An 11,292-nucleotide genomic window follows, 5' to 3' on the forward strand; every position below is an offset into this window, starting at 1 on the left:
TGTCTTGAAACACTCTTAAAGTTTACAAAAGATTAAAAGTGGGAATCGTGAAAGAGAAGTTTACAAGATTAAAAATATGAACTGTCATGTCTTCCCAAATTGCCAAGTACCCTATGTCAAAGTAGTTTCATAACTCAACTTTCGCAGGGAAAAAAATTCTACTTCTAACAGGTGATAGCCTCGCAACACCCCACCCCAATAAGAGAAACATAGAAACCCGTCCATTTTGCAAGGCATTTGCAGTCGATAACTGGACAAGTCCTACAACATATAGATAACTCAGTAACTAACTCATCATAGATTAAACTTAAATTCAAAATAATCCAAGCATCACAAAGGGGAAAACTTTTATTAGATCAATAAGATGAAATGATACTCACCACTATTAAAATTCCATATCATCGCGGTTGTTATTATCATCAAATTCATACTCATCCTCATCATCAGAGGTGTAAACGGCATCCGTGTCATTTTCCTCTTCATCTTCTTGGCTTCGACAAGCTACTGCTGCTGCAGCACGACTGATAGTTTCTGGGGGAACGTCGTTCCTATCCCAAACAAAACTGTCACTGCGATCCTGATGTGGCTCTCCTCTAAGATCTTTTATCGAATAGCTTGAATGCCATTCTTGATATGCCTCACTAGAAGTCGAGCTTTCTGTTTCAGTCTCCCCATCCGAATCTATTTCTGGAATATTGAAAGACCGACGAGGTTGCGTTTTTATAACCACTTCATTTTGTTTATTATATACATCATTGATATAGAAAACCTGTTGTGCTTGAGATGCTAAAATAAACGGTTCATTCACATAATATCTTCTATTCATATGGACACTAGTAAATCCAAACTCATCTGTTCCTGCAATCGGTCTCCAATCGCATTTGAAAAGAAGAACTCGGAGTTGACCCACATACCGTGCCTCGATAATATTATTCACAACTCCATAAAAATCATTTTCATCTTCAGCTACACCTTCGTCTTCCCGAGGGACACACAGTCCACTATTCTGTGACTTTCGTCGACTCTCCCACTCTCTTGTATGAAATCTAAACCCATTGATAATGTAGCCATTGTAACTCAAACATTCTTTAGCAGGACCTTGACTCAACGAATATAGTTCATCACTCACCTGACCTTTTTTATGCAATTGGTATATCTATTCATACATGCATAGAGATGTTTATCAATGACGAAAAAAACGAAGTGAAAGTCATTAAAATCGCAAAAGAAATTGTGTTACAATGATATATCGGTACTTACTTTAGTTGCAAACCAATCAGGAAACTCTTTGATGTGTCTTCTATTAACGTCGGCGTCTCTTAAGCCACGGCTTTGCAGCTCACTTTTGTGTTCCCTGCAGGTGCAGCGCTTAACATAGTTAACCACAACACTGCTAAAATATTACTAGATCTTGAACAAGTTAATGGCTATAAAAACACAAATAAATAGCACGCGCACTCCTCATATGGCTGCACTTCTTTGGTATTCAGCAAAGCATAAAGTTGGATTTGTTTCATCTCTGACTCCGTAAGCTGTCCCCAAGTTTCAGCTCCAACGGGCCTACCGGATTGTTTGAAAACTATTAATCGATCATCAGGTTGTGGCGCCTCATCATCCTCATTCCTTTCAAGTTTATTAAATTTTGTAACAACACTATTCAAGTAACGCGTACAAAAAGTGATACATTCATCTATAAGGTATGCTTCAGCCATCGATCCTTCGGGGCAAGCTTTATTCCGCACATAAGACTTCAACTTACGCAGATACCTAAAGTAATTACAGTAAGACTTCAAAGGATGCAAAAATAGTGATTGTATAAAAAAAATTACAAAAAGAAATATTCACCCAAGTCGTCAATGTAATTAGACAAATGTTGCACATAAAATAAATGAATACCCTTACCTCTCGATCGGATACATCCACCGATACTGAACTGGACCTGCATCCTTTGCTTGTTGTGTTAGATGAATGGGCAAATGCATCATCACAACAAAAAAAGATGGGGGGAATATTCTTTCCAACTTGCACAAAGTAATTGCGATACTATCTTGTAGTTTATCCAGATCCTCTATCTTGAGAACCCGTGTACACAACACTTTAAAAAACATACATAACTCACTCAGTGCTTCCAATATATCCCCATCCAAGTGTCCACGTAAGGCAATAGGAAATAAATATTCCATTAATACATGATAGTCATGACTTTTCAGACCCATAATCTTTCGATCCTTAACGTTCACACACCGAGAAATATTTGATGAGTATCCATCGGGAACCTTAATATCCTTCAAAGTTCTACAAAAAGATTCCTTCTCTTTGGGCGACATGACAAAAGAAGCTGTTGGCACCACTATTTTATCTCCCTCTTGTCTCAAATAACTGTAACTCGGCCGTAATCCCCAGTCCATCAGATCCAACCGGGCCTTAAGATTGTCTTTCGTTTTCCCTTCTACATTCATCACTGTGCCCAATACAGTTTCACAAATATTCTTCTCAACGTGCATCACATCGACATTATGAAAACATATAATTGAGCTTAAGTACGGCAACTCATGAAATATGCTCTTTTTTTTCCAGTTGTGTTCAAAAGTAACTGGTGTTATTTCTGTCAGACCAGTCTGTTTGGCGTTCTTACCAAACTGAACTTGTCGAAAATGAGCCAGCTGTTGAGCAATTTCATCCCCATTCATCAGATGTGGTGGTTCTCGAAGTTCTTTCTCTCCATCAAAGGCTGACTTCTGGTGGCGCCAATGATGACCAGCAGGCAAGTATCGACGATGATGCATGTAACAATACTTGCCCCCATTGCTCAGTCGTTCTGAACATCGGTCAGGCCCACAGCACGGACAAGCAAATTCCCCTTTGGTGCTCCACCCGGAAAGCATAGCTAGTGCAGGGAAATCACTGATGGTGCCAAGTAATGCTGCACGACATTTAAAATTCTCTTTCTTTGAAATATCGTAAGTTTCAACACCTTCATCCCACAATTCCTTCAATTCCTCTATGAGTGGTTGCAAATACACATCGATGTCGTTTCCTGGGGATTTGGGTCCAGGAATTATCATAGACAAGATAAAATTTTCCTCTTTCATACACAACCACGGTGGTAAGTTATAACTGATGAGAACAACTGGCCATGTACTATGTGGATGCAACATATTCCCAAACGGATTCATCCCATCAGTTGCTAATGCAAGTCTTACATTGCGAGGATCAGCTGCAAACTCTGGGTGCTTCTTATCAAAGGTCTTCCATGTCTCTGCATCAACTGGATGCCTCAAAACTCCATCTTTGGGACGTCTTTTGGCATGATATCGCATATAAGAAGCGGTCTTTGAAGACATAAATAACCTCTGAAGTCTTGGCTTTAATGGGAAGTACCGCAATTGCTTTACTGGAATGTTTTTACCTCTTGGTGTTCTTCTGATTGATTCGTTATCCACATTCAATTCAGTAGTTTTCCATCTTGAAGCATGACATACCGGGCAAGAAGTTTTATCTGCATTCTCTTTCCAGAACAAAACACAATCATTCTCGCAAGCATCGATCAAAATGTAGCCAAGCCCCAAGCCCTTGATTGTTGTTCTAGCATCATAAAAATTCTTTGGTAGTTTGGCATCCGGAAAGGCTTTGGTCAAGAGACTCAACAACGCATCAAACCCCTTGATGTTCAATCCACCGAGGGACTTGACATGAAGCAAGTGCACAATGAAGGATAATCTTGAAAACTTTTCACAGCCAGGATATAGTGACACCTGCGCATCGTTCAGCAACTTGTAAAAATTGGAGGCGTCATAGTTCATTTCTTGCAGCAAATCAGACATTTCTTCATCGTCGTCCTGCACCACATTTCCAGTATTGGTTGTTTCCCTCACCTGGTCTTCCCCTTCTCCATGGTATACCCAATCGACATATCCCGGCATAAAGCCATTCCACAGAATATGTCCGTGCACTACAGACACAAGCTCTCTCTTATTGTTATTGCAATCCTTACAAGGACAAAATATTTTCTGGTCGGGTTCTAAATCCCAGCTCGCATAGTCTATGAAATTTCGAACTCCTGCTTTGAATGCATCGTGGTCTCTTGGAAGTCCTATCCAGCTCTTGTCAATAATTGTGAAGTCTTGGAAATCCATCATATGAACATAAAGAGTAAACAGAAGACAATCTATGAGAGTCCGTAAAAGGAGGTGCAGAACAACTATGGATTAGAGAAACAAAATTTCTGCGAAACAAGAAGAGATCTTAGATTAAAGTCAAACCAACAAACAGATAATATGAATCTATAGTATCCAAATTAAAATTTTTAGCAACCTATGCAAGTCAAATTAGTGAGAAAAATAGGCATAAGTTAAGGATTGGAGCGCAATTACCAGAAATTCGTCACATCAAAGCCCTTTCCAGCTCCGTTGGAAACCTGGTAGTAGACAAACAAAAAGAGCACAGATCAGTAAAATCAAGAAGGAAAAGTGACTCTTTTAACTAAATTGAAAAGAGGGGGGATTGATATGAGACTATGAGAGTTATCTCTAAACTCTGAATCCATTTTATAGTTATAGAGAGTCTTGAGGGAGTTAGATTTTAAAATCTTCAACAATAACATAAATCTGAACCAAAATCACAACCCACACCCAGAAATCAACCACCAGAGGGTTCTATTCAACAATTGATTAAAAATAAAACCATTACCGAAATCGAAATCATAGTTATAAGAAAAAATTACAGAAGACAGTTACCTTTTGCCCTAACTTTTGATGGAATCCTTTGATTTTCAAGTTTCAACAACTTCTTCATCCAATCGAAGTCAATGAAGAAAAAAAGAGAAATCTCGAAGTCAATGAAGAAGAAAAGAGAAATCCCTGTGAAATTGAAGAAAGAAGATGGTGAACCGAAGGAAGTAGTTGTTGAGAGAAATATCAACGAGGTGACTGGGGTATATGATGAAGATGAGAAAGAAAGATCGGGACTGAGTAATCTATGTTTCGCCCAGCGTATTATTTGGTGTAGCTGGACTATAAGATAGGAGTACCTCACTGCCATAGATGGAAGCCACCTATCACCATCAAAGAGATCTGATGACCAAATCTTGAGACCCGAGATCTTATGGTGAAAACCACGTGCCCCACACACAAAAAATGGGCGCGTGCACTATACGTTCGCCTGGTGTGGGGCGTGGACTATGCCACCGCCTGGTGTGGGTCGGGACCAAGGTAGTTAATCTCGGATTCCGGTTTATCTCGGTCCCGAGCGAGACACTGGTACAACGTTGTCTCGGGGAGATTTCGTTTTCAAATTTCGATGTAATTTCGGTTCCAAAAAACTTCCAATAATTTCCGTTAATTTCAGTTAATATTCAATAATTTCCGTTAATATTCGATAATTTCCGATATTTACTTAGGAGAGACGTAATCAAATGGCTAAAGAGTAAACCTAAAGGGTATTAGGTATCGAAAATTTCCGAAAATTTTATGATATAGTTATACACTAACGGTATCGGATATTAACCTAACGGAAACTCCCTTTACCGGTATCGTTATGTTAATAAACGGATATCCGTTACGTTAAGGTTATTGGATATCGGATAGCCGTTATATCGGATATTAACCTAACGGAATCCGGATGTTCGGAAACGGATACCGGATATCGAATATCCATTGACAGCCCTATTCCTCATCATCAACACCAAATGATAATTTTAGGTCAAGAAATTCAAACACAACAACAAGCAATAATACCAGTGAGTGAATTAATCTGTTTAATTTTTGTACTTGAGATTAATCCACTCAATTTTAAAAATATATATATATATATATTCCGGCCGAAATTCCGACCGAAAAACGCGTTTCCGGCCGAAATTTTCGCAAAGATTTCGTCCGGCCGAAATTAACAAAATCTTGTCTTCTTGGACCGAAATCCGGAACTTCGCCGAAATTTCGGCCGAGATGGCCGAAATCGACTACATAGGTCGGGACTATACGTTCGCCTGGTGGTTGAGCGTGGACTATACCGACTATATTTGGGTTCAGTCTTGGTCCTAGACCAAATATACTTTGGGTTTAGTCGCCCACTGCGGACGCTTTAAGGATATACCTATTTGATTCACGGGTGAGATTTCGAGTTACAATAAAAGTCTGGTAAAAATGAAGATTTTTCGTTCAATAATTGCAAATATTATGGTTTCTAATGCGAATTTTGGATCACTTGATGAATTTTGATATATTATGGTATCATATCCAAACATTCAAAAATAATGAAGATGGTGGATATATTAGGTGAAATTTGATGCACTTAAGGGAAAATTCAAAAGAATCCGAGTGAAATTCAGCAAAATCGAGCGATATTGGGCTATATTGATGAATACCAAAGAAATTGAAGAAATACAAGTCACGTAGGATAGAATTGACTAAAATCGATGAGGTTCAAACTCTCAGACTTGTGAAGATTAAATTAATTAAAGGTTTAATAAAATTATATACAGAATTATTAACAATGCATGCGAGAGGTAACCAAGACACTAGATTCCACTATTATGCAAAATTGAATGATAAATATTTCAAAACTCTATTCAATTCTTAAGTCCTCTTTTATCTTTAAGACAAATAACTTTGTACCTGCTAACGCAAAAGGCAAACTGATTTTGTAGGTGATGGAAGATTGTTTCTTAGCCATCTGCAGATTGAAAAGATAGAATTGAACAACGGGGTTAGACGAAGAAAATGATTTATTGATTAATAAAACCAATATCTTATTTTGCTGAGGAAAAAAACTCACTGGAGATTAAAAAAAGCCCTAATTCAAAAATCCATAAAGATGTAGAAAACAAGAAAAGGAAGAAGAAGATTTACATAGATTTCTAATAATCCTAACTCTGAAATGGGTGGATATCCAAAGAAACCAATAAAATTTGAGTGTAATTTAGTTAGGCGTCTTTATAATGGGTTGAAATATTCACCCAACTCAAGAATTCTTTAGATCTCAATGGATATGCTTAGATATTTACATAAATCGATTCCAAGGAAAGATTATACGACTCTATATAATCTATTTAATCTCACTATATGTACATAAAAATTTACATAAGTAAATTTAAAAAAAGAACTATGAAACTATATTATTGAAATATCTATCATATAATTTGAAAAATAAAGAGATTACCTAACTATATTTCTTTCTGTTTTTTTTATCCTCTCATCCTAGTATATGTTTTTCCCTTAACCTCACTTAAAAAAACTAAAAATGAGAAATAAAGGACGCTAACTCGACATTATTTTTTCCCCTGACTAAAGTCATCAAACTAATAACGAAACTTAGACCGATAAGAAAGACAAGAAACATGGATTCACTATTTGACTTAGATCACCAAAGTGCACACATGTATCCCCTGAGTGATTTCGACCAATGTTGACTAATGTTGTTATTAAAGTCCAGGTGAAAATGAGTGAGGTCGACCAACATTGAGATCGTTTTAATTCCCATACTATAATTATTCAAAATTTTGATGAGTCAAATGTTGCTAACAATTCTCGAGTTCATTATTTTTTCCAAAATTCCTTCTCAATTATCGAATCATAGGTTACAGTCGAGATTTTTGGTCTAACATGAATGATATGTTATAGTACCGTTCCCCAATAACTTTACCAATGAGCCACTGTCAGATTGAAAGTTGAACTTTTAAGAAAGAAAAAATCCTTAATTATTTTTATAAAAACTCCATATAATGTTACCATGTCCACTAGAGGTGAGGAGGCATCTGCTGTGAATTTACCATGTGTCCATGCGCACGGCACGTGTCAGTGAACTGTATTGACGTGTTTACACGTGGTTGTAAAATAACCATTAGATCTTCCTCAACCCATCAAGTAGGCGATAGAGATGTATAATCACAGTTTCACATCGAAACATAGTTTTCTCCTCTCTTCCATATCCAGCGTATTTCTCCCCATCTCTATCTTAGGTAGAAAATTTCTCCTCGAGAGGAAATTTTGGCAGAAAATTAGGGTATTGTTCTACAGTTTTGGAAATATATCTGCATCGCCGTAGGATGATTGTGTTGATTATATTGATAAGGATTGGAAGAAGATATCAAGTGGTAATAATGTCGGTCCAAAAACTTTCGATTTGAACCCTAACAATTTTTGGGCGGGATGAAAATCAAAAGAAAATCCTTTTGGGCGGGGATTATTCCCGCTTGGTGTTTTGGAAAAGCTATAAATCTCAACCCTAAAATCATTCCAGAGATGTTAAAGAAATTTATTTATTTTTTGGGGAATTATCAGAAATCAAAAACAGCAAGGTACATAACTTACGATTTTTAATTTGATTAATTAGTTCATAAATTGATATTGGGATATTTGATTGAATCTGAAATTGGGGTTACATATTTTTAATTTGATTCATGAGTTCATAAATTGATATTAGGCTATTTGATTGAATCTGAAATTGGGGTTACATATTTTAAATTTGATTCATGAGTTCATAAAATGATATTAGGCTATTTGATTGAATCTGAAATTGGGTTACATATTTTTAATTTGATTCATGTGTTCATAAATTGATATTACGCCTGTTCAACTGAATCTGAAATTGGGGTTACATATTTTGATGGCTAGTGTTTTGGTCTAAATTTGGCCTTGTCTGTAGCTTTTTAGAGCTTCTCTAGTACAGTTTCCTCAAAAAAAAATAAAAAAAAAAATTGGGGTTACATAGGATCAATCAAGTTGTGCAGAATAGTTGGGTGTATGCTATCCTGCTTAAGTTGGGTGTTCCTTTCCATCAGGTTGTGGAAAATAGTTCAAAACAGAAAATAATGCATCTACAGAGTATCGCAATGACACCCGCACCTATTGTTCAAAACAGAAAATAATGCATCTATAGTTGTGACAGCAATATGTGTTTCGTTATGACATACGACCCACAACCCACCAACAATAAAAACTATGAGTATCGCAATGACACCCGCACCAAGACAAATTCCTTTACAGGATTGTTATAGTTTTGTAATATCATTATTGCTATTAGATTTGGTTTCGTGACTGATCTTTTCTTATTCCTTTCCAGATGTCTCAAACCAAAAAACAACTTTCCAAGAAAAAAATTGGGAGCTCCGACATAGCAAGCATAGCCCCTGGACAGTTGAGGTCAAATTACGGTAAGAATTATATTGTCATATGACGGTATATAATGAAGTGTGTAGCATGTGTTAATTTGTTCATTCATTGTTTTCCTACAGGTAGCGTAAAGAATAGAGGAGGAAGGACTAGTCAACTCGGTCGTCAACAATCAGTGCGCCATTCATTGGAGGAATTGGGTGAACCACCATCGCGTTCAGGAAAATCAAGAAGAGGATCAATATTCCAACAAGTTCGTAGAAAGAAACAACAACCAATGAATCAGCAACCATCATCTCAAATCGAAGACCATGAACAAGTGGAGGAAGAATACCTTCAACCACCAGAAGAAAGATCAGGAAGAACTCGTAACACTCCCTTGCCAACAAGTTCACCACCACTGCGAGACAGGGGTGGACAAAGTCTTCCTATAACACCAAGCAGGTTACCTCTAATTGATGATGATTTTCTTGATTCTCCGAGAAGATCTCCTAGAGGACTTGGTAGTAATCGAGTACTAACCAACAGGTCTAATCATTTTATTAATTCTTTAAGGAGATCTCCAAGGGGACTCGGCAATAATAGGGTACAAAGATCGCTTGAGGCAGAGTACAATGCTTCAAATGCAGGATATATGCAAAGACATCGTCAAGTCCAACATCAATCAGATCAACTTTATAACACTCAAGTATCAAGTTCTTCTCGGCAACAACCATTGGGATTACAACATCAGGGTAGTCGAAGTTCATCTTCCCAACGACAATCTCAAACACCATCAAATGGCGCTCCTCTTGGAAACCAAAACATCTTGCATCAGAATACTTCACGCCATGAGCCAGAACAAAATGATACTCCTGAAGATCAACACCTCCAGCGGCAGCATCCTTCACGTTCAACATCTAATTCTCCCCAATCAAATGAAGAATGTGGTACTGCAGAAATAACGAGTAAGTATAAATGTATGCATATGTGAAAATAAAAGATGCAGAACACTTCATTTTATTTTTTTGCGCGAGTTCACTTATATGTTCATTTTTAATATTAAACAGTTGTACCATTAAGGAAAAAAAGGGCGCAGCTGTATGAAGGAACTTTCCAAATTCAGGGGACAAATACTTGAATTGGATCTCTATGAAGGTAGACTATGTGGTTATAAAAACGAAGTCGCAATCAATTCAGTGTGCATGTGGACTAGGCAAAGTCAGAACTGTCCCTTGAATTACGATGCATTTGATGATATTCCTCCTGAAAAAATTCAGCGGGTGATCAAAAATCTCTATGTATGTATTAGAAGTCACTGTGTTATTCCAATTTTAATAATATTTTTTGTGAAAGCAATAATTCGGATGTTTTAATGTCAATTATAACTCCCAGCTAATCAGTTTTTTCTCAACCAGGACTACTTTACAATCAAGTCTAGCACTGGAGAAGACCCAGAGGAAGCAATCAAGAAAATAATGAGGAATGCATATAACAGGCATAGGCACAAAATTCATAAAGCATACCTAAAGATTCAAAACCTTAGTAGTCACGAGGTAGCTTTGGCCTCCGAACCACCCTCTGAACTGGAGATTAACAGAGAGGATTGGATATATATGTGCAATACTTTCGACACGCCAGATTTCAAGGTATATACATTCAGTTACATGTGATCTTTTCATCAAACTATCATTGCTTATGTGTTAGATTCTGAATTTACTTGTGGATACATTATAACCATAAAATTAGATAGCATACCCAATTTTATGTCACCTAGTGATACACCCCTTATACAATTTCATTGCTTCTTTGAAAATTTATTGTTTCTAGTTAGGAGTGTGTTCTTTTCCGCAAGGGTATGCATTTGAACTTCCTATCTGTTCTTCTATTGTCAAATATGCGTAGCATACTTAGTTTTAGACTGTCGCAAATAAAATTAAGTTTTGACTTTCCATGAAAGAGCCTCCTGTAGTATGTGTAGAATGTTTAAAATATCAAGCTATATATGTTATGAATACACTGCAGAGTTGCTTAACCTAACAGATGGTGGAGTTTAAATGACAGAAAAAATCAGACAGAGGGATTGCGGTGCTAAAGCAAAGGAAATTAATCATAGTGCGGGCAACAGAAGTTTTGCCAGCGTAGAATATGATTTGGTATGCATTAATTGTATCTCATTCTTTGTCTACTGATGTTGGTTCGAATC

At 37.0% G+C, this 11,292-nt stretch overlaps 1 protein-coding gene across 1 annotated transcript; it reads right to left on the minus strand.

Annotated features, from left to right (window-relative positions):
- Nucleotides 1-385: 385 nt before the first annotated feature.
- Nucleotides 386-4,136, minus strand: LOC113352893. The gene is made up of 4 exons (XM_026596647.1): nucleotides 1,903-4,136; nucleotides 1,459-1,767; nucleotides 1,261-1,354; nucleotides 386-1,156 (listed from the first exon to the last, which is right to left on the minus strand). Exons 1-4 carry the CDS (start codon nucleotides 4,134-4,136, stop codon nucleotides 386-388), a joined length of 3,408 nt encoding a protein of 1,135 aa, XP_026452432.1.
- Nucleotides 4,137-11,292: the final 7,156 nt, after the last annotated feature.

Source organism: Papaver somniferum, chromosome 2 (assembly GCF_003573695.1).
Source record: "Papaver somniferum cultivar HN1 chromosome 2, ASM357369v1, whole genome shotgun sequence".
Lineage (NCBI taxonomy): Eukaryota > Viridiplantae > Streptophyta > Magnoliopsida > Ranunculales > Papaveraceae > Papaver > Papaver somniferum.

What these genes read in the sequence shown, in the direction of transcription:
- LOC113352893 (XM_026596647.1), bottom strand. Translation starts at nt 4,136, where the DNA reads ATGGATTTCCAAGACTTCACAATTATTGACAAGAGCTGGATAGGACTT. An exon ending in TGGATGTATCCGATCGAGAG is followed by an intron (nt 1,768 to 1,902) that starts GTAAGGGTATTC and finishes TAATTACTTTAG; the next exon opens with GTATCTGCGTAAGTTGAAGT. An exon ending in GAAGTGCAGCCATATGAGGA is followed by an intron (nt 1,355 to 1,458) that starts GTGCGCGTGCTA and finishes CTGCACCTGCAG; the next exon opens with GGAACACAAAAGTGAGCTGC.